General features: G+C 35.7%; 3 protein-coding genes across 3 annotated transcripts; all 3 read left to right on the plus strand.

Annotated features, from left to right (window-relative positions):
• The first annotated feature begins 7094 nt into the window (after window positions 1-7094).
• On the plus strand, window positions 7095-9002 carry LOC133303977 (exocyst complex component EXO70B1-like). Its single transcript, XM_061503949.1, has one exon. It carries the CDS (start codon window positions 7122-7124, stop codon window positions 8991-8993), a length of 1872 nt encoding a protein of 623 aa, XP_061359933.1. The 5' UTR covers window positions 7095-7121; the 3' UTR covers window positions 8994-9002.
• A 5394-nt stretch (window positions 9003-14396) lies between these two features.
• Window positions 14397-18526, plus strand: LOC133303980 (ferredoxin--NADP reductase, leaf isozyme, chloroplastic). The gene is made up of 8 exons (XM_061503951.1): window positions 14397-14658; window positions 14811-14944; window positions 15217-15295; window positions 17110-17201; window positions 17332-17409; window positions 17791-17853; window positions 17941-18175; window positions 18257-18526. Exons 1-8 carry the CDS (start codon window positions 14640-14642, stop codon window positions 18322-18324), a joined length of 768 nt encoding a protein of 255 aa, XP_061359935.1. The 5' UTR covers window positions 14397-14639; the 3' UTR covers window positions 18325-18526.
• Window positions 18527-21370: 2844 nt separating this feature from the next.
• LOC133303979 (pathogenesis-related thaumatin-like protein 3.5) lies at window positions 21371-23053 on the plus strand. The gene is made up of 3 exons (XM_061503950.1): window positions 21371-21498; window positions 21622-22315; window positions 22662-23053. The coding sequence occupies exons 1-3, from the start codon at window positions 21435-21437 to the stop codon at window positions 22801-22803; spliced, it is 900 nt and encodes a 299-aa protein (XP_061359934.1). The 5' UTR covers window positions 21371-21434; the 3' UTR covers window positions 22804-23053.
• Window positions 23054-23967: the final 914 nt, after the last annotated feature.

A 23967-nucleotide genomic window follows, 5' to 3' on the forward strand; every position in this document is an offset into this window, starting at 1 on the left:
TGTATACACATGCTTTTATTTGAATGTAACGGCACCAATGGACTTGGATAAAATGATAATGTCATTGCTCACACCATTTATCTTTTGTTTAGTCTATTTTTTATGAGATAAGTTATTTTGCCTACTTTTTTTCGTCTACCTTTGCTTACCTCTCTCATCACTGTTAGATTATAATCTTATCCAACGGTGGAGATTTGCAGAATAAAATAAACCATTTTTTTTCTTTCTTTCTCTTCGTTGTCTTTCATACTTTTTTTCTCTTCTCCTCTTTCACTCTATCGATTTCCGTGATTTATAATGTGAATAAAGAATACTTTGATTTTCTTTCTGGTTCAATGTATTATTAAATTTTGAAAATTTCAATAAATTTCTATATTATATACTGTTCCGGGTTAACACAGCGAGCTGTACTTGCTCATACAAGTAAGGTACTCGGAACGAATAGGCGAGTAGGCATGTCACTAACTGCTGCGCGTAGTGGAGTAGCAGTAAGTTGAGTCAACCAGCATTTCCAGTAAGGGAGTCTTAAGTGGGCCTACCACGATGTCATGACACCACTCTCACGATACAGGTAACTGTTCCAAGGCTACACTTATATATACGCTAAGGATTAAGATAACAAGGCAGACAAAGAGGAGAGAGATCCAGATTAATGTTCGTCCAGAACATATACCAGAGAAAAATGAGGTTTTTTTTAGTGTTCAACAATATGCCATTTGAATTACCTACGTATGAATTTTATTCCGCACTGGAAACTATTATAGGAGAAGTTTGAATCTGTGCCGTTCGGATATTGATCGGTCTTGGTTTGACATGGTTTACGCGTTACTGGTTCTCGGAAGAGTTTATATCTCTCATTAGCTAAACCCTTCTTACACTGTCTTTGGATTCCTATTTTGTTAATATAAGAGAATACATGCTTTGGAATATCTATGAACAATTTTCTATTCAGCAACTTGCAAAAGCAAAAAAGGATCCAACTTTTAGGGAGTTTTGTTAACAGCGTTGTCCCTTAATTTTCAACAGTACTGGAAGAGAGAAATGGGAGGAGAGAGAAAAAGTATGAGAGACGATGAAGAGTGAAAGAAAGGTAAAAAAGATTTATTTTATTCTGCAAATCTCCACATTTGGATGAGATTGTAATCTAACGATAATAATTTATTTCCATCTTTGTATGGTTATAATTCCCTGTATTTAGTGTGACAACATTAAATATGAAAAATCATAACCATACAAAGATGAAAATAAATATAAAGTATTAAATATGAGGAATCATAACCATACAAAGATGGATATAAATATAACCATTGGATCAACATAATCGATCTAATAATAAAATTGATTGGTAGTAACATTGGTAATAACACTAATTAGTTGTTACAATATCCTTCTCCTTTCTTAAGAAAGAAAATAAATAATCTTTCATGTAACATATTTATCATTCTTTAACTCACACTTTAACTCGTACAACAAAAGAAAAAAAAACACAGACATAATTTCTCAAGAAAGAAAACAAAGAATCTTACATGTTACATCTATGAAACATATTTATTATTCTCTGATTGATCTTTTATCTCTTACAGCAAAAAAAATACAAACACACATAATATCTCAATAGAGAAAACGGAAAATTTATAAAAGGAGAAGAAGAAAAATATATATAGAAAATAACCCAATGGCCTAACGTACTATACTAGACCGCCGTTGGGCCTAAAGGGATTCCAATTGAAGATGCAGGCCCACTTTCAACGAATGGAAAAAGCTCAGAAGCCCATGGCCTCGAATCTTGCTGCTCAAGGAACAGATCCTCTGGAACCCGAAGCGCTCCGTGAGCACACACCATCCCTACCGCCACCGTGACGACGGAGAAGATCACCGAAATCACACTTGTCAGAAGAGTCACCGTGACGGTAGCCAGGCTCAGCCCAACCAGAGCCTCGCAGTCAGTGAACACGCGGCCAAGGACCACGAGCTGCTGATCAGGCGACCGGAGAACATAGAGGAAGAGCCACACGCCGGCGACTAAAGCTATGAAAAGGAACGAGAGAGGGCGCGATAGGGAGGGACACGATGAGCATAACCGCCACCACGATGAGGTAGTTAACGCGGAAGTAGTTAACGTTCTTGCGGACTCGGGAGAAGGCTTCGGTGAGTGATTCCGGCAAGGAGATAGCGCTCCGGTCGACGAGTTCCGTCCAGGGACGGTGATGTGCGTGGTGGTAGAGGCGCGTGAGGAAAACTCATAGAGTGGCAATGGTTATGGTGATTGACAGCTTCTCCGAGGAATCGGACATTGCTGATGCGAATATCGGTGAGTAAGGTTAATTCGTCTTGCTTGAATATGCTTGGTTTCTTTTTCAGTGATTCATTTTGTTTCTTTTATTCTAATGGATTTTAGGGTTTATGACATGTAAAATGAAAGCTAAATTTGTTGACTTTTTACTTTAAACCTTGAATCAAAATAAATATAAAAATTGTTCCTTGATCCAAAAGTAGCTGTATGTGCATGTTTATATATTTTGATATGAGTGTGGTCAATGAGTTATAGATTCAGAAACTTTTTGATCAACGGAGGGTTCTAATTTCTTAAATAGGTTTCTTCAAGGAGATTTTCTTGTGTAGCACATTATATAGCTATATCCTATGAAGTACCGACACTTCAAAAATCCTGACGTGTCGTGTCTGACACTTTTTGACACTTCCCGACACTCCAACACACGTTATAGAAATTCAAAAAAAGATTTAAAGTTGGCGTTGCGTTAATTTTTTAATTCCAACTATTAGATTCGTTGGATTACAATTACCATTTTATTGAGTTTAATATAAATATTTGAGATATCTTATGTTTCTTTGCAAAATTGATGAATATTATAAGTTTAGTTTCATTTTTTTGTTAAAATATTGAATATTAAATATAATATATACTATATAAATTAAAATATTATTTAATATCAAAACGTGTCGAAATCTAACATTTTTTAGAATTAACGTATCGGAGTGTCGTGTCCCGTGTCGGTATCGGTGCTACATAGGCTATATGCACGTTACTCGACTTATACACTGTGATTGTGTCTGGCAAAAAATATTAAAATATTACAATTTAAATAATTTTTTTTACAATTATAGCAATTTAACTCTTATTTACGAAGCAAGTTAGCAACCAGTCAGTCGCGTCCAAATTTGGGCGTGACTCATACAAGAATGACACGTGGCACAAAATTTTAGAAGTTTTACTGTAAAATTTCAGAAGACTATAACTTTAAATTTAGGTATTCGAATCAGATAATTTTTTTTTAATTGCACCAACTTTTCAAGATCTACGTGTAAGCAAATCCCCGCGGTAAAAAATGTTTCTTTGTGCCTATTTGGCACATTTTATTTTATTTAATTCCTATTCGTATTTCTTACTATCCAACACTAACAAATAATAATGACTCATTATTTTAATAGAGAAGAGTCATTATGTAAAACTTATTCAACTTGTCTAGAAAATAGGTATAAGTATCTCAAAATTTTCTACAATGTCAGGATCTCTACATTATATGTAGGATTTGTGGATTATGGATATTTTGCATAATTTCTTTAATAAGTTGTGTGATTACACAATTATGTAAATTTGTCAGCGCGATAGATTTCAAAAAGTTACGTATGATAAAAAAAAATTATTTGATTCTAAAACCTGAAACAAAAGTTACGACCTTCCAAACTTTTGTGTCATGACTTATATGTCATCCTCAAGTGAGTCATAGGCATGCCTAAATTTATGCCATGTTTCTTATTACGTCCAAATTTAGGCGCTACTGATTGCGTCCAATTTTGGTCAAAACTGGTTGTTATAGATGTGTAAATAAATTTGAAATTGTTATAATTTCATAATCTTTTTTTTAAATTGTAATTTTTTTTTTTATGTTTTTTTTTTTTTTTTTCCGAATGTGTCTATAAATAGTGGGTAATGAATAAGTTACTTTATTATGATCACTTGATTGATTTCTTAGATAAACAACAATAAGGAGAGATGAATTCACACGAAGGTATCCCCGATCATGATTATTATTCTATCACCACTACAACGTGCAAGGCAAGACAGTGATCATTGGGTACGAATAATGTAAAAAATGTTATATAAAAGACTGAGGGAGCTAACTATTTATATCTTGCATTGACCTAGATAAATATATTAATGTTCATGATTTCATGTTGATAGCTGGTAACAATCTACCATTGGCCTAGGGCACATTTCACTGAATTTCTTAAGGTGGACACTGGACAGCCAGTGCAATAAGAATTGTGACTTGTGTGGTCTTCAATATTAAAATCCTATATGGAGATCTGAGACTTTATCATGTAGACTGTGGATTCACATAATAGGCATATGGCTAGAAAATGTGGTCCCATAGCACGTATTTTAAGAGAGTAAACTAGGGAAGATTTTAGAGTAATAAATAGACACTATTAATCTATTATGGCTAGTGATCCAAAAAGGTTATAGGTTTGAGTTCACAAATGGCCAATTAAGGTGGACTTAGCCGTGTAAACAAGGTTGTTACAATTGAAATTTTAAGTAAAATTGAAAGAAAGTTAAAAAAATTGTAAAACGTAAATTTATAATGTAAAAAAATCATAAAAATATAAAAGCGTTTGGAATATTGGTAAAATTATTTTGATGAAAAAATATCATAAAAACATAAAATCATAATGAAAAATTGAGATTTTAATAACCATGCTTATACACGACTTGCGTTTCAGTTTTGAAAAAAACTCAAATAAATTATAAGGACTTCGAAAATGTGTTGCCAGAAGTTATTAGAATTGGTTTACAGATAAGGGATTTGAATAAGTTATATTAAATTATATGTTTAATTTTTATTTATATAAAAAAAATGTGTTGTTATTAAAGTAAGTATTTTTAATATATCTGAAATTTTAAGTTGGTTATCATAATTTACGTAAGGTTAATATAATTTAATCATTAGTTAGTTAACTTAATTAAAATTTTCCTGTAAGATTTTTTAAAATAATTTATCCTCTCTCCAAATTTTTTAATCATTTACTCCAATATATAAAGTTTTTTTTATCACTTATTCTCTAACTTGATTTTTCACCCAAAGCTAAAGTTAATAGAGTTAATTTTTTAATAAAATACTAAAACTACCCTTAAAACAAAAAAACAACAACAGAGAAAGTGTTTGTATAAAAGATTTCCAACCTACTAAAATTCAAGTTAAATTTCAACAGTTAATAAAATCGAATGTGGTTGAGTGAAAATATAGTTAAAATATTTTTTTAAAAAATTAACTACTTTAACTTTATTTTTGAATGAAAAATTAAGTTAGAAGATAAGTGATAAAAAAAACTTTCAACAAAGATGCAAATAATTTAAAATTTTGAGGAGATGGGTAAATGATTCAAGAAAAAACTTACAGGAATTTTTAAAGTTTTTTTCTAAATTTTATGTTTAATAGCCAAATTACATATTTTTAAATTGAAATAACTTACTAAAAAAAAGTAGTAAAAGTATAAAGACTTACACAATAATTTAATCTATATATATTTTTATATTTGTTATATGGAAAAAATATTTTTTTTTGTTGTATAAGTTTTTTTCTATTATACTCACATAAAAATAAGTGCATCTCATACCCATTCACTTTTAGTGGCAAATTTTTCTTTTTAATTACAAAAGCGAAAACATTAATGACATCATATATAATTTACTATTCAATTCTTTATATATATATATATATATATATATATTATTAATTTACCTTTTTTGAAAAGATTATTTAGATAATAAGAATTATTTAACTCGATAAATTTGATTCTTATTTTCAAAATAATAATAATGGACTTACAACTTATTTTTGTTTACAACTTCTTACAACCATATCTTAACCGTTGATTTCCGTCAATCAACGGTTAAGGTTTTCGCAAATTAAATTTATTAATTAATTATTAATTGACAATAAATGACAACCGTTATCAACGATTAAGATATAATTGTAAGAGTTTGTAAACTATTTGAGATGTAAATATAACCCCTTCCAATAATAATTGTTATATATCGTCTTAAATAGTAAATATTAATTAATATTTATATAAAGTAGAGGATATTAATGAGAGAGAAAATTGAATTTGTGACAGACTATAGGATTAATCGCGTTATCACAGGGGCAACTGGATCCCACTAAAACCTATTATCAGACCAAAATTGAAAAATAAATCCAAAAAAAAAATAACGGAGTAATTTTTCTTTTATAACAATAGACGGGTAAAAAAGAAAAAAAAACACATATGAGGAGTTATTATGTTCACTTCGACTTTTAACATGCAAAAAAATCCGGAACAGTGACTAGTTTGTCACGTTTGGACAAAAAATTACCAGACTGCCACGTCAACAGTAAATTTTGACCAACTGGCACGCGGCATAATTAGCTACAGAGTGTAGCAATTTATGCATGCAAGTAATTCGCTACACAGTGTAGTAAAATATGTCACGTCAGAACCAAAAAGTGCCATATGACACACATGACACTTTTTGGTTCTGTGCATTCTGACGTATAATTCGCTACACTGTGTAGTGAATTATGCCGCGTGGCAATTTAAATTTTTTTATTATTCACGTGATATTCTGATAATTTTTTTGCCAAAGCATGACATTTTGGTCACTGTCCCAAAAAATCCATCAAATTCTCGAGGCTCAGGTGTTTATTTTTCATCCAACTTTTGCAATTTTTAAATTGGTATGTAAGTCCAGTCAGAAAACACGTAAGAGAACTAAGAAGTTTCCATGAACGACATAAATTATAAAAAAAGACACTGAAAGAGACAAGACAGAAAAAGCTGCAAAAAGCTCTTTCCACGTTGCCGTCACGTCCCTTCACACTCTCTCTCTTTGTACTTTATCCTCTTTTGTCTTGTCCTCTCTATTTTCCCTGCTACACCCTTCTCTACTTCACTTTTTTTTTACCGGAAACCGCGTTTTTCTAAGGATATATTCGTCATTCCGTCCTCAACCTTCAAATAAGCAACTTCCTCCCTCTTTAGCTTCTACCTCTGCTTCTTCTTCTTCTTCACGAACTGCGTGTGTTAGCGTTCACTAAACTCACTCGGCTGTTACCGAAATGGCTGAAAACGGCGAAGAGAAGTTACTCGCTGTGGCGCGGCACATAGCAAAGACGCTAGGCCACAACAACAACAACATGGCCGATGATATCCTCCAAATATTCTCCAACTTCGATGGTAGATTCTCAAAGGAGAAGCTATCGGAAGAGGGTGCAGGCAATGATCCCCTGGGCTGCGTCGCACTCGAACAAACACTTAACTCTCTCGACCGTCGGATTTCACTCCACGTGTCCTCCGATCAACCCATATGGTCGAACTCCGCCGAATCTGCCTCCTTCCTCGACGCCGTTGACGAGCTCGTCGCTACCGTCAATGACTGGAGCCCCCTCGCCGATGATAAGACCGTTGGCGCGTGTCTCCTACGCGCTGAAGAGATGCTCCAGCAGGCCATGTTCCGCGCCGAGGACGAGTTCCGCTCTCTCATGGAACTCGGCAGCGAGTCATTCGACCTGACTCGGAACAACGGCGAGTCAAATCGGAAAGAAGACTCGTTGTTTGACTCCGACGACGACAACGAAGGCGAAGAAGATAATGACGGCGATGAGGATTTGATTCCGGTAGCTCTCCCGGTGGCCGATTTCGACGTGGTGATTGATGCGCTGCCGCCGGGGACGGTGAACGATCTCCGCGAGATCGCGAAGCGAATGGTTGCGGCTGGGTTCGGGAAGGAGTGTACGCGCGTGTACGGCGGTTGCCGGAGGGAGTTCTTGGAGGAGAGCTTGTCGAGGTTAGGGTTGCAGAAGCTGAGCATTTCGGAGGTTCACAAGATGCAATGGCAGGATCTCGAAGACGAGATCGAGCGATGGAACAAGGGCTCCAACGTCGCTCTCAGGATCCTCTTCCCCAGCGAGCGGCGTCTCTGCGATCGCGTCTTCTCCGGTTTCTCTTCCTCCGCCGCTGCCGAACTCTCCTTCATGGAGGTCTGCCGCGGATCGGCAATTCAGCTTCTGAACTTCGCTGACGCGGTCGCTATCGGAAGCCGCTCGCCGGAGCGGTTGTTCAGAGTCCTCGACGTGTTCGAGACAATGCGTGACCTAATTCCTGAATTTGAATCCCTGTTCTCCGATCAGTACTGCGCGTTCCTCGTCAACGAAGCTATCACAATTTGGAAGAGGTTAGGTGAAGCAATCAGAGGAATTTTCATGGAATTGGAGAATCTGATTGGCCGAGATCCGGCAAAGGCGGCGGTTCCCGGCGGCGGGCTTCATCCGATCACCCGTTACGTGATGAACTACCTCCGCGCCGCATGTCGCTCCCGCCAAACCCTAGAACTAGTTTTCCAGTTGCAACCAAATTCTTCGTTATCTGTCCAAATTGCTTGGATTATGGAGTTGTTAGAACGAAATTTGGAAGCAAAATCGAAAATATATAAGGACCCTGCGTTGTGCTCTGTTTTCATGATGAATAATGGGAGGTACATTGTTCAGAAGGCCAAAGATAGCGAATTGGGAACCCTTTTGGGTGACGATTGGATCCGAAAACACACTGCAAAAGTCCGGCAATGCCATGTGAGCTATCAAAGAAGCTCATGGAACAAGTTGCTGGGGTTTCTCAAAGTGGAGAATAACAATGGCTCAATGGCTGCAAAGCCTATGAAAGAGAAGCTCAAGTTGTTCAACTTGCATTTTGAGGAGATATGTAGGGTTCAGTCTCAATGGTTTGTCTTTGATGAGCAGCTCAAGGAAGAAATAAGGATCTCCCTAGAAAAGATCTTATTGCCTGCATATGGAAGCTTCATTGGAAGGTTCCAGAATGTTCCTGATCTTGGAAAGCATGCTGATAAGTATATCAAGTTTGGTGTGGAGGACATTGAAGCTCGGCTTAGCGATTTGTTTAATGGAAGCAGTGGATCAAATGGTGGCCGAAAGTGATGGTAAAAATGGTACTACTGATTCTTATGTGTATGTATGAATTTGTAGTGTAATTAGAATACAAAGTTTTGGGTGTCACAAATGTAGTCCTAAAGAATTTGTGACCTTGTGCTATATATATATATATATATATATATATATATATATATATATATATATATACACACCATTGTATGCTTTTCTGTTCAGAATCCGGTTATATTATTTTTTCTGATGAAATTAACTCTCTGAAGTTAATATCATCCGAGTTCAAAAAAAAATAAAATTAAATAAACTTTTCTGTTGTAAAACTTAGGTTCCAATTGTTGACTGTTCCATTGTAACAGGGGTTTTACATTTGAATGGTTGGAACAGTATTGAGACTATGAGTATACTTGATCACTTAATTTAGTATCTTTTATCAATGTGTGTACGTTTCCTGTTATTTATTTATTTTTTACTTTTTCTTGGTTCAAGTCCAAAGTCCTGACAGTGACAGGGAGTAGGATCTTTCCTTTTTGTATGGTGGAAAATAATTATGCAATGTTAGAGACACAGAAGTAGCTGATGTACAAAACAGAAAAGCTAGGATTAAAGGTTGCTCATCTTGGGCAATAGATTACATTCACTAGTAATAGATTACTAATATAGGAGTTGTATACATTTGAGTGACCCAATTAGTGGTCTTCCCACGTGGTTAGTTAAGCTTACGTGGCAATAGTTAGTTGAGACATGTAAGTAATGCATGTTGTAACAGATGTCGATTCATTGTGAAATATAGAATACACTTGTCTTTCTTTAACATATTGGTGCTTCCTTTTGTTACAGAGAATTACTCTGTATCATTGGTGTATCATTGGTGCCTTCATTACTGTGGATTCAACGACCTTCATTTCTGCATGCAAGGAAAGATGAAGATGCAGGAGCTGGCTGATGAATTTCTGCAATATCGTGAGCAGAACAATCAAAATAATTAAAGGATTGAGCAACTTTTGATCTCCATGGAGGCTAGGTTTCAAGAATTGCAGAGCAATTTCAAGGAAATTTTACCTCAGATTGCAAGATCATCTTCTGAGAGTACTTCTAAACCTGATCCCCCTCAACATAATCGTGTTTCTCAGAATGCTTCTTGGAGTACCGATGATCCTAGACATGTCTTAAAGTTTGTGAAACCAGGGATACCTAAATTTGATGGTAAGGAACCTAATTCTTGGATCTTCAAGGCTGAATTATTTTTCAAAATTCAACAGGTTCCAGAACAGATGAGAGTGGAACTCGCGGGTTTGAGAATGGAAGGTGTGGCAGCTGATTGGTTTCAATGAATCTTCAATGGTGGAACCGTTCAATCTTGGTAGGAATTTGTTCGTGCAGTTCGTGAGCGCTTTGGACCATCCAATTACAAGGATGTTCGTGGCGTATTAGCTAAGCTGTTGCAGAAAGGATCTTTAGCAGATTACATGGCGGAGTTCCAAAGATTGGTGAATCAAGTTTCCAATGTCAGTGATGATCTCTTAATGACATTTTTTGTGGCTGGTTTACAACCGGACATTCAAGGAGTAGTCCAACTTCGTTGGCCATCTTCACTTCATCAAGCGATGCAGTTAGCCATTGCTTATGACAGTCATCATGGGGAATTATGTTCCTCTATCTCAAATCTACCAAAGAAGTTTTTCTCTAAACCTTACACAACAAGCACAGTTGAAAAGCCACTTGCGTTACCAGCTACAACCGACTTGCCAATAAAGAAAATGTCTTCGGATGCTTTACAAAAGAGGAGAGATTTGGGTTTATGCTATACATGTGATGAAAAATGGAATTCAAAACATAGGTGTAAGGCAAAAATGTTGCTCTTGATCGTTGATGAAGAGGAGTCAGATAGTGAAATGGATGAGGAGATCTTATGGCGAAAAGAAGAAACTCCAGGCAGTAGAGTGGATGCTGCTTTACATTCCTTATCTGGGAAGATTGATGCTCGTTCTTTGACCTTGCTAGCTATAGTTGGCACTCGAGAAGTGCAAGTGCTGGTTGACTCAGGCAGTTCCCATTGTTTTATACGAAGACATTTAGCTGAAGAGCTGAACTTACCAATGGTCAAGGCCACTAGAATGAGAGTGTTTATGGGGAATGGCGAATTTTTAAGTTGTGAAAAGAAATGTCCTCAAGTGAAACTCTAGGTACAGGGCCATTGCTTTGCGGTAGATTTGTTTGTTGTGGACTTATGTGACCTAAACATAGTTTTGGGCATGAAATGGCTAATCATTTTGGGCAGTGTGATTCACAATTATGCTGAGCTCTCAATGGAGTTTACTTGGAATAAGGAGTTGATTCTGTTAGAAGGGTTGAAAACCAATTCTAGACAAATCACTGCAGATTCTAAGGGTGGTGATCTACATTTGCTAGAAACTTCCTGTCATGCACTTTCAGTTCCAGAGTTGCACAACATTGACTCTCAGGTACTTTCTGATCTTCATCTGTTGAAAGATAAAATTCCTGCTCAAGTCCTTGCCTCCTTTTCGAGATAGAGCTCATGCCATCCAATTACTGGATGATTCAAAGCCTGTTAAGGTTAAGCCTTACAGGTATCCTTATCATCACAAAGCTGAAATAGAAAAGCAAGTTGGGGAATTATTATCTACTGGATGGATTCAGCAGAGCCACAGTGCCTTCTCATCTCCAGTGTTGTTGGTTAAGAAACATGATAACACATGGAGAATGTGTGTTGATTATCGTGCTTTGAACTCCATGACAGTGAAGGATGCTTTTCCTATTCCCACAATAGATGAGCTATTGGATGAGCTTTATCATGCAAGGATATTCAACAAATTGGATTTGCATTCAGGGTACCATCAAATACGGATGCAATCGGAAGACATACATAAGACAGCCTTTCGAACTCATGAAGGGCACTATAAGTTTAAGGTCATGCCCTTTGGTCTCACCCACGCCCCAGCCACATTCCAAGCTGCCATGAATAGGATCTTTCGACCATATATGAGGAAATTCATTGTGGTATTTTTTGATGATGTACTGATATACAGCCCTTCTTTGGAGGAGCATGTTACTCATTTGGAAACTGCACTCAAATGTTTGTTGCATAATTCTTTTTATGTTAAGCTTAGCAAGTGTGCGTTTGGTGTGGAGGAGCTTTCTTACCTTGGCCATGTAGTGACAGCTTGCGGGGTAAAGGCTGATCCCAAGAAAATTGAGGCTATGCTTGATTGGCCAATTCCTCAATCTATCAAGCAATTGAGAGCATTTCTTGGCCTAACTGGATACTATAGAAGGTTTGTCAAAGGTTATGCTGCCATAGCTCACCCACTGACAGAATTGTTGAAGCAAGATAAGATTCATTGGAGTAAGGAGGCAACTGTTGCATTCACAGCTTTGAAGGAAGCTATGGCATCTACACCAGTTTTACAGTTACCCGATTTCTCTTCACCCTTTATCGTGGAATCAGATGCTTCAAATGTGGGAATAGGTGCTGTGTTGTTACAAAGGGGTAAACCAATTTCCTTCTTCAGCAAAAAGTTAGGCCCAAGGATGGCAGCTTCCTCTGCTTATGTCCGTGAACTATATGCACTCACAGAAGCTATAAAACGTTGGCGTCATTTTCTGCTTGGCTCTCATTTTATTATTAGAACTGATCATCAAAGCTTAAAGGAATTGTTGCATCAAACTATTCAAACGGCAGACCAACAAAAATATGTGTACAAGTTGATGGGCTATAGTTTCACAATAGAATATAAATCCGGCATTTCCAATGTCGTGGCAGATGCTTTGTCTAGACAATTTTTTGAGGGAGATACAGCTGTGATGCATGCACTGTGCTCAGAACCGACCTTGGATCTTTGGGAGCTGGTCAAGCAAGAGAACAAAATAAGTAAGGAGTTATTGGATATCCATACAGCCCTGGATAATGACACGCTTAACAATCCTGACATTCTGCGCAGAGATGGTATGCTTTTTATCAATAACAGATGTTTGCTTAGTTCGAATTCTTCCCTTCGTCCCTCATTATTATATGAAGCTCATTGTACACCACTGGGAGGCCATGCTGGTATCCAACGCACTTTTTTGCGTTTATCTGCTTCTTTTACTTGGAAAAATATGCGCAGGGATGTTAAACAGTTTATCCGTGATTGTGTTACCTGTCAGCACATTAAAAGTTCTACCCAAGTGCCATTTGGGTTATTACAACCATTGCCCATTCCCAATGCAATGTTTGATGACTTGACACTGGATTTTATAACATCTCTTCCTCGTTCAAATGGGTACACTACTATTCTGGTTGTGGTTGATAGATTGTCTAAGTATGGACACTTTGGGTCCCTCCCATCTTCTTACACAGCTGCTACTGTTGCCCAACTTTTCTGTGAATTGATTGTTAAGCTTCATGGATTTCCCAAGTCTTTGGTTTCAGACAGGGATGCAGTGTTCATGAGTAAGTTTTGGCGTCACCTATTTCAACTTAGTGGCACCAAATTACATGCGAGTTCGTCCTATCATCCTCAAACGGATGGCCAAACGGAAGTCACCAATCGTTATGTAGAACAATACTTACGGGCCTTTTGTTCTGAGCAGAATCATAAGTGGTCTCAATTGCTTTGTTGGGCAGAATTACATTACAATACTTCGGTCCATTCTTCCATTAACATGTCACCCTTTCAGGCTGTTTATGGGAAGTTACCAACTTTAATTCCTCGCTACCACCAAGGAGAGGTCAATATTGAAGCTGTCGATATGATGTTGCAACAGAGGCAAGAAGTGGTTGATCACCTGAAAGTGAATTTGGCTCGAGCTCAGGCCAGAATGAAACAACAAGCTGATAAAAATAGGCAGGATAGGACATTTAAGGTGGGAGATAGAGTATTGGTTCGCCTACAACCATACAGACAGATGTCAGTAGAACGGCGAGCCAATCACAAGCTTGCCAAGCGCTATTTTGGCCCTTATATGGTTGAGAAAGTGATTAGTGCAGTAGCTTATAAACTGCAGTTACCTGAATCTAGTATGATACATCCAGTTTTTCATGTATCACTCTTGAAACCATTTTTTGGTTCTACGGATGTAAGTTGTGAGCCTCTTCCTGAATTAAGTAGGGACAACAGGCCAGTCCAACAACCTATAGCATTGCTGGCTTCACGGCATGTGCAGTTGCGAGGTAAACCACATCATCAGTACTTGGTTCAGTGGTCAGCTACAGTCCCAGAGGATGCCACTTGGGAAGATGTCACTGTTTTTCGTAGGACATACCCAACCCTCAACCTTGAGGACAAGGTTGCTGTCGAAGAGAGGGCTGATGTTAGAGAAGCAGAAGCAGCTGGTGTACAAAGCAGAAAGGCTAGGATTAAAGGTTGCCCATCTTGGGCAATAGATTACATTCACTAGTCATAGATTAATAATGTAGGAGTTGTATACATGTGAATGACTCAAGTAGTGGTCCTCCCACGTGGGTAGTTAGGCTTACGTGGCAATAGTTAGTTGAGACATATAAGTAATGCATGTTGTAACAGATGTCGGGAGATTGGAAATATAGAATACACTTGTTCTTCTTACATATGTGGTGCTTCCTTCTGTTACAGAGAATTACTCTGTATCACATACATTGGTAGGTGTCTTCTCAACACAAAGATCACTGGGGATGATGCACCTGGAGAAACTTGGCACATGGTCTTCAGCACTGAGGGTGAGTGCTTATGCATTTTCTCTCTATTTTTTCATTTTTTCCCTTCACTAATCACTACACATAACATGGATTGCTGATAAAATAAAAATAAAAATAGTGTTTTGAGCTTAAAAAAGAAGAAGAAGAAGAAACTAATATTTGTAATTTTTTAGGAGAGGTTCCTTACAGAGAAGGACAATCAATTGGGGTAATTCCAGATGGCATTGACAAGAATGGCAAGCCTCACAAGCTGAGATTGTATTCAATTGCTAGCAGTGCCCTTGGTGATTTTGGAGACTCCAAAACTGTGAGTCTTAATTTGGAGAACTAATAGTGCTATTCATTCTTTATATTATTGTTGCTGGAAATTGGAATTTAATAGTTTAAAGAGCTTTTTTAACTTTTGTGTCATTCATAGTTGACTGTTGAGTGTTGACCCCAGTTACAAACTATTGTCCATTGTCCACCCAAATGATTTTGAGACTTGAGAGTATAAAATCCTCATTTATATGCTTAATAAATATCTCTTCCTTAGCCAGGACTTCAGTTTATTTGCTATCTGATTCAGGCTTCACGCAGGTTTCTCTTTGCGTGAAACGTCTTGTGTACACAAATGAAAATGGAGAACTTGTTAAGGGAGTCTGCTCGAATTTCTTGTGTAAGGATGAATCATTTTAGTTTTTATATAATACTAGCAAGTACTCTGCATTTAGAAATTTTTCAAAGAGTATAAATTAAAGAAAAAAATTAAAAAAAACGTCTGAAACTATATGTAACGTATGCATACATAAATCTGGTAAAATCTGAACATTGTATATTAAAAGAGATTTATTTATTTTAAATTATAATGAATATATATATATATATATGAGAAATACTTTTTTCTTTGACATAAGATAAGAATTCATTTTTGCGCCATATTTTTGTTTTATTTAAAAAAAAATTAATTGCTGACTCCACTTTATTATCTTTGCAGAAATAAATTATTATCTTAGATAAAAGGAGATAAACATTCTCATATATATATATAATGGGCATTGTTTTTCTTCTGCCAAAGTAGATAATCGATTTTTATTGTTGATAGAAACAAGCTGGGTCCTATCAGCTTGTTGGAAAAAAAAAAAGTTAGGCACGTTTTACAAATTGAAAGTGACAGGAGATAGTTAAATTTTGTAACATGAGAATCAATTTTGCCATATATAATTCATGGGGAATATTAATCTTATGTTACATGAGAGTATTATCTCATACTATAGAGAGAGTTTAAGTGGGGTCCACCATTAAAAAGAAAAAAAAAAGAAGGGGTGCAATTTTTGATGTGAGAGAAAATGAGATAACTACCTCATGTAAAATGAGAGTAGTATTTCCCATAATTCATTCAAAAGAATGTAAATTTAAAATGGAAAATTGCAGGAAAGTATATTTCCATTCCTACTGATGGATCGAAATTTGTGCCATATTTTTTTGTTTGTTTTTTTGAAAAAAAATGGTAGGACCCATGTGTTTATGTATCTGTAGGAACCGTGGTTATCATATGTGACTCGAGAAAAGTAACGCCCATTTAAAATTTAAAGGAGTAGATATTAAGAATGACGTGTCATTTTTTTTAAGGAAGAGTAGAAAAAATATTAGCTCACTCTCATAATACTGTACTATAATTTAATACATAGGTGTGGAATAGGCGAGATTTAAAGAGAAAACGTAAGTTTTAATATAAAAAAATTGAAAAGTATAATTAGTAGAGGTTTGAGAAGAAAAGCAAAATTTCAACTTAAATTTTTTTGAAAGTATTTATTTTAATAGAATAATTATTTGAGATTTAAGAAGACAGAAGAAATTTAACACAGAAAATAAAATTTTAAAGTAATTAGTAATTTGAGAATTATAAAAAACTGTTAAATGACAGTTAAGTCACGTATTTAAAGCAGAAAGAGAACACAATAAATACATATTACCCGATTTCATTGACTTTTAAAAAATAAAAAATACATACTTTATTGCTTAAATTTGAATAGAGAAAAATAAAATAAAATAAATCATTAAATACCCTTTAAGTATTATTTATTTACTTATTTATAAATTTCTTTCTTTGAATCTTATTTTTGCAAGTTGTAATAAGAAGAATATGTGAATAATATTGATTTAATTTTGAATGTTTCATGGATATTTTATTTTTATTTTATTTATAGTAATAAAATTAACATAAGATGTAACTATTAGAGATATAGATAATATTTTATTTATAGTAATCAATTAAAAATAAATGTATTTCTCTTTTACCTTCTAACAGTATCAAAGTTTTTATAAATGTGTATAAGATAATATATTAAATAAAAATCTTACTTATTACACGATGAGATCAATTTTTATATAATTTTTAAATTTATAGTAGAGGTTGAATCATTTTATTCATGAATAGAATTATAAATTTTTTACCTTTAGTACCAATTGCTTCTTGCCCTTTTTATTCAGGCGACTTGAAGCCAGGAGCTGAAGTAAAGATTACTGGACCTGTTGGTAAAGAAATGCTTATGCCAAAAGATCCTAATGCCACCGTCATCATGGTACTTTACCTAATTGTCTTCATCTTAATTTAAAAAGAAAAAGAGAGAGGAATATTTGAGCCCTTTATGTAGTCATGATAGTTGTTTTGATTTTCACCATTACCATTGATCATTTAAATTTTCTTCATAGTTGGCAACTGGAACTGGAATTGCCCCATTTCGCTCATTTCTATGGAAAATGTTCTTCGAGAAGCATGAAGATTACAAGGCAAGTTTACGACAAAAGTTACATCCTTCTTGATTCTTATGAATCTAGCTTGAACCAGGAGCACAAGCTGTAATGCATAGTGTGCATAAATCACACTACTATAACAGTAACTTGATTAAATGTACTCAAAGGTTCTATGGAAAGAGATGTAGCAGGGGAAATCACTACTGAGTGATTTATGTAACCATAAAAATTCACAACCATAAGGCGCTCTATTTTATTGCAACTAACATACAAACATTTATCTTACGGATCTTTTAAAGAGCGACAAATTTTATTTACCTAGTAAGCATAGGCAAATAATGTGACTCCTTTAGTATTGTCTGAAATGGGTTTGTACGTGACCATATTAGATGATTAACCGAGTTTTGGCATAAGCAGTTCAATGGTTTGGCATGGCTCTTCTTGGGTGTCCCCACAAGCAGTTCACTGCTTTATAAGGAGGTGAGATGAATCAAACTTTTCTCACTATTCAGGAACATCAACCATATGGTCTCTCACTTTTCTCACTACTCTAATGGTATGGGACAGGAATTTGAAAAGATGAAGGAGAAAACACCTGACAACTTCAGGCTTGACTTTGCTGTGAGCAGAGAGCAAACAAATGAAAAAGGAGAGAAGATGTACATCCAAACCCGAATGGCTCAATATGCAGAAGAGCTATGGGAATTACTAAAGAAAGATAACACTTATGTCTACATGTGTGGACTTAAAGGGATGGAGAAGGGTATTGATGACATAATGGTGTCATTGGCTGCTAAAGATGGTAAGAAAACATTTTCCTTTTGCTACATCATGGAATCAAAGAAACTTTATTCATCATGTTGTGTTCTTTTATGTACTGTAGGTATCGATTGGCTTGAGTACAAGAGGCAACTAAAGAAGGCAGAGCAATGGAATGTTGAAGTCTACTAATTTCTGTTCACTTGCACATATATCAAGATCCACTGATCATCCATCCCTCCTGCTTTCTGTAGATATAGATTACACCCCTGTAATTTTTCTATGATGAAATTTTTTTACCTTTGCTCAGGAACAACTTTCATTGCAACAGCCTTTGAGAAATAATTTTGAGGGTCATGCAATATACATGAAGCCAACTTCATTTTGCCAATTTCCTAAATTTATCTTTTATGAAGATTCGGTAGTATATATGTAGTTTGAATGAACTATCCCCTTGATGAAAAATTATTTATGTAGATTTTGATATAATATTTTAATAAACTCATGGTTCTAGGTTTTTTCAAATCAGATTTATTAAATGTTGGTCATTTCTCCAAGAGACGTGGTAGACCTTTTTTTATGAAATTTCCTTTTCTTGTTCTAGAGCTTTTAAAATTTCATATCCTGAGTGTTTTGGACTAAGAGGTTATTATTGAGCAGAATGTTATATTTATAAATTTTTTGTTTACAAACTCTTATAAATTACACTATGTCCGACCAGTCATAATCATGAATGTATAACCGGTCAAACTTAGCGTAGTTTGAAAATTTGTAAGAAAAAAAAATTGTCAATATAACCATCTGATCATGATTTTGAAGTTTCATGTGTGTATGGATTGAGTTCATGTGAGACTGTGAACTGTGAAGTATTCCCCTTTTATGAATACGATTAAGACTTAAATTTGTGTCTACTACTTAGTCCAAGGACCATGTCTTTGGAGTGTGACCTTGGACTGAATCAACGGTTCTTATTTACATTTAGTGGATTGAGATGGAAGTACTGATATGTTGAGGAAGGCACTAAAACCATATGGAAGAAGAAGAAAGCTAATGATTGCAATTTGGCCTTTGAAAAATTCCTTCCCACATGCATTTCAGTGGTTGATTGAGCAAGTGTCACTTTTTATAATATAATGAAATTACAATATTTACACGATTGAACATAAGCACCGCCGGCTTTACTTAGAATCCTGGAATATTTTGAGTGCAATCAATAGGTCCCACTGCATATAGTTTGGGTTTTTCTATATGTTGCCATGTCAGCTCACATCCTTTTTAATAAAAATGTTAGTTGCAAGTCTCTATGGAACATATAAAGTAACATTTGAGGTATGTGACAGAATCACCAAATATAAATAAATATACAGGAAACAAGGTTAAATATAATCAAGTGGACGAAATCTATTTTGAGCATGAATTCAAGCACCTTGTCAATAATTGAAGATGAGACTTCATTTTATTTTTTTTATGTTATCTCAAACATAGGATTAGGGTCTTGGTACGACAGGTTTGTCGTGTACCTTTGGTTTTAGCTGTGGCCAATGGTCGGATATTTCGGCCCTTGAGGCTTGAGGTATGGCCATGTTATTGCCTGTCTTTGTCCTTTTGTTTATTCACAAGGCATTGGATTGTGAAGTAGCCACTTGAAGTTAATGATTATCGGCCCACAACTGAATGCAGATACAATCAACTTGGTTTCTTGCAACTCTGTGAATGTTATATTTCTATTTTAATTTTAATTCCTTTAACAAGTTGGTTTTGACATCTTATAGTCTTTATGATTATTTGTCTATTTCAAGATTTTTTTTTTCCCTTTCTTCGGGTTTTGCAAACGATTTATTTATTTATTTTTTGAGATTTCTCCTATCAATTCATCGACGAGCTAGACAGGTAGAATCTCCATAACAAAGAAGCTTCTTTATTACATATTTTTGTACGCTCCAATATTGGGTTAAGGATTATAACCAAATATGGGCTGGAGTATAGTTCTACTTCAATCGACCTGTATTTTCATTTCTGGGCTGCTTTTGCATTCAAGTCAAATGAAGAAACACAAGGCCCGAACTTACAAATATTTGTTATTTTTTAAAAAAAATCTATTAATGTCGCTTATTCCAAAAATGAATGGATTGATTGGTAAAAATATTTTCAAATATTTTTAATTTGTTGATCTGTTTTTATGTATTTATTTATAAAAGTTTCGCTTTATTTATTTCCATAAAAAGTTATCACAAGCTTTTTTACCAATGATTCTCGTGGTACAAGAAACAAGAATACTATTTTAACTGAAAAATGGAATATATAATTTATAAAATTCAATGCAGAACGCATGTGATATCACAGGGTTGATGGCAACCGTGAAGAATAACTCTGAAGAGGGAAGAAAATCACATGGAATTGATACTACTGCCTCTGCCTTATGTTTAACTGCTCAGTCATAAAATGATGACCTCACCTTGACTTCAACCTCTGTTCCCACGTTACTTAAAAATGATTATACTTGAAATGGACGAGTCTCCAAGACCTTATTCAACATTATTCATATATTTCCTCGTATGTAAATTCGTAGCCGTCCTTTTAAAAGCTCCAATTCAAGCTTTCTTCCATGCCTCGGGTCCTGTCAGAGTGTCAGCACTGTTGTCGATTCCTTCAAAAACCTGCATCTTTATAATTTTTGTCATTTTATAAATGGGTTTTATAAGAGTTATGTTGTAGGAAAAGTGATTGTGTTATGTTATAGAGATTCGTTTTGCGTGCCAGAGTTTTTTTTTTTTTTTTTGCTACGGGCCCCACAAAATGTTGTGTGTGTAGGAAAATTTTTGTGGTCATGTTAAATGATAGATGATAAACCCTTTATAAATAGGTTCCTTCGATCCAGATCCTATGCAAATTGCAAAAACCCGCCGACCTCAACAGTGGCGGTTTATGCTTGCTTGCATGTGCGAGAGCATTTCCAATACTAGCCTACTGAATACGAGGGCAATTAAAAATATATCAAAATTATTTTTTTTAATTGAGAAATATATTAATTGATGTAAAACACTTTTATTGGTCGGTTGTAAATACAATCATAATATACTATATTTTTTCTGCATGTGCACGGTTAAAGTTAGACCTGACCCATACCCTATGCCCTATGGGCTTCTGACCCCACAAATGTGCATGGCCCCACCTTTAATCTCTATATATTCACTTCCCTCCCAACAATCATCCTACCCAATTTTCAAATACCCTTCAACAATAGCAACCAATTTATTCAGTTTTTATATCTCATTCCTTCCTAATTTGCCATTTTCTCAACTATGGCTGCTTCAATTAAATTTGTTACCACTTTCGTCACTATATTTCTCTTCCAATTCCTTAGAGGTGACGACCATTTATAGTAACATATCGTTTCGTGTTATTTTCCTAGGTTTTTTTTTTTTTTTTTTTGGTTAAATGTTACTTCACTTGTTATTAAAGATTTATGTTGTATTTAACGTTGGACAGGTTCGAATTCAGCGACATTCACAATCGTCAACAAGTGCAGCTACACAGTTTGGCCGGGATTATTATCCGGCGCCGGAACAGCACCGCTCTCCATCACCGGCTTTGCACTCCAACCAGGCGAGTCCAACGCCGTCCCCGTGCCCTCCGGTTGGTCCGGCCGCCTTTGGGGCCGCACCCTCTGCTCCCAGGACTCAACCGGAAAATTCTCCTGCGTCACCGGCGACTGTGGTTCCTCCGCCGTAGAATGCGCAGGCGGAAACGCCGCCCCGCCTGCCACGCTGGCGGAGTTCACACTGAACGGCGCCGGCGGGCTCGATTTCTTCGACGTCAGCCTCGTGGACGGTTACAACCTGCCCATGATTGTGGAGCCTCAGGGCGGAACTGGAGGCGGGAACTGCACTGCGACGGGTTGCGTGGTGGATTTGAACTCTGCGTGTCCGACGGAGTTGAAGGTGATGAGTAACGGTGATGAGGGCGTGGCGTGTAAAAGCGCGTGCGAAGCATTCGGGGATCCGCAGTATTGCTGCAGTGGCGCTTATGCGTCACCTGACACATGCAAGCCCAGCTCCTACTCGCAGTTCTTCAAGAGTGCATGCCCACGCGCTTACAGTTACGCCTATGACGATGGCTCCAGCACCTTCACCTGTGCCTCTGCTGATTATACCATCACTTTTTGCCCCACACCCTCCGCAAGGTAATTTCACTTTTTTAGTTTCTTAAATATTTAATAAATTAATTGATTGAAATTCTTATTTGTTAAAACGTGTTTTCGGACAGACGAATATTGTTGTTGAACTGGTTGAATGTCAAATAAGGGACCAGTTATTGGTGCGGTATCACAATAGACATGGTTGGCACGTTTCTTTTTTGTCAAATTAATTGGTAAACAAGATTTTTTTTATTTTTATTTTTATTTTTAATAGATGCACTATCGTGTCAAAAACACGTTCCGTGTGCAATCGCTTATTGTGTTAGCTAGATTTTGCGTTCAGATTTGAGTTGCAATTGTATTTAAAATGGATGTTTGAATTTGAATGCAGTTATATCAAATCAGGGAACGGACAAAACCCAATGGCTGTGGACATCTCGGGAGGAAATGTGGACGGAACAACCAACAACGTAATGACGGTGGTTGTTACCTCTGTTTTGGTGGCGTTTTGGCGGTTGTGGCAACTCAATTAGGTGCCAATGTCACATTGATATGGCCGGTGAATTTTGTGGGCCATAGTCCTATCGATTCCTCTAACCTGAAAAAGGTCATGCATCAGAGGGTAGCAACTAGCAACTCAACTTGGTGTTCAACGGATGCAATTAGCATCAGCACCTGTGGGAAGATTGCCACTTCTCAACTTGCACAATTAAAGTATTAATTGGTCATGACTTCATCCAACCCTTAATAACCGATATTGGAAGGGTTCAGATGCACAGACAGAATAGGCAAGTAGTATTACATCAGCTCACATGTCTCATGCCATTCATATGTTGTCCCCTACCTGAAGAGTCAAAAAACTGAAGCGCGTTTCCGGAATTTTTTTTTTTTTTTTAGGAATAAAATAGCAACGGGATTGATTTTGCTCCAGTTGTAAATATATAACGTAAGTTTATTAAAAATAAAGGAGGAGTACAATTTTGATTCGCTGGACACGTCATTTTCTTGCAACTGCCTCCTAATGGCGCCATGTACATGTGTGCGCGCCTTTGACTCCCCCCTCCCCTCCCTTATTGCTGATGCACTGTTATATATATTTTTTTATTATTAAATCTAAATCGCTGATTTTTTAAAAGTTATAATTTATTAAAAATTAATAATTAATTAATAAATTCGACTTAATAAATTATAATTATTAAAATAATAAAAATCAACAGTTAAAATTTAATAAGATATAATAACTATAACATCCCTTAAAAAATATATCTATTTATTTTAAAAATTCATAATCATACATATCATTTTGTTAAAAAAGGATTGAATTATTTTTAAAATATATCTAATTTAATACTTTTAAACTCCGTCCTCTCTATCTACCAAAAAAAATAAAAAAATATGTCCCCTCTTACAAATGATTCCAATGGTTCTTATATATTTCTTAAGGCTTTAATATTTTTAAAATGAATGTAGATAAGTTATTTATATTTTTTTTCAAAACGACGTTGTTTTGAGTTAAAAATTATAATGAAAAAGGCTATTATAACTTTAAAATAAATTATAATTATAAAAATATTTTGATTTTCACCTCGAAACAATATCATTTTGTATTTAATATAGATAAGTTATCTATATTAACTGTAAAGCGAACTCATTCGTTAGTTTACGTGATTGTTATTGCTCATCTGATAAAATTCTTT

This window comes from Gastrolobium bilobum, unplaced genomic scaffold (assembly GCF_033153095.1).
Source record: "Gastrolobium bilobum isolate Gb01-03AN ecotype WA unplaced genomic scaffold, APGP_CSIRO_Gbil_v1 utg6918, whole genome shotgun sequence".
Classification (NCBI taxonomy): Eukaryota; Viridiplantae; Streptophyta; class Magnoliopsida; order Fabales; family Fabaceae; genus Gastrolobium; species Gastrolobium bilobum.

What these genes read in the sequence shown, in the direction of transcription:
- LOC133303977 (XM_061503949.1), top strand. Translation starts at nt 7,122, where the DNA reads ATGGCTGAAAACGGCGAAGAGAAGTTACTCGCTGTGGCGCGGCACATA.
- LOC133303980 (XM_061503951.1), top strand. An exon ending in ATTTTGGAGACTCCAAAACT is followed by an intron (nt 14,945 to 15,216) that starts GTGAGTCTTAAT and finishes GGCTTCACGCAG; the next exon opens with GTTTCTCTTTGCGTGAAACG. An exon ending in AGTCTGCTCGAATTTCTTGT is followed by an intron (nt 15,296 to 17,109) that starts GTAAGGATGAAT and finishes CTTTTTATTCAG; the next exon opens with GCGACTTGAAGCCAGGAGCT.
- LOC133303979 (XM_061503950.1), top strand. Translation starts at nt 21,435, where the DNA reads ATGGCTGCTTCAATTAAATTTGTTACCACTTTCGTCACTATATTTCTC. An exon ending in TCTCTTCCAATTCCTTAGAG is followed by an intron (nt 21,499 to 21,621) that starts GTGACGACCATT and finishes AACGTTGGACAG; the next exon opens with GTTCGAATTCAGCGACATTC. An exon ending in TGCCCCACACCCTCCGCAAG is followed by an intron (nt 22,316 to 22,661) that starts GTAATTTCACTT and finishes ATTTGAATGCAG; the next exon opens with TTATATCAAATCAGGGAACG.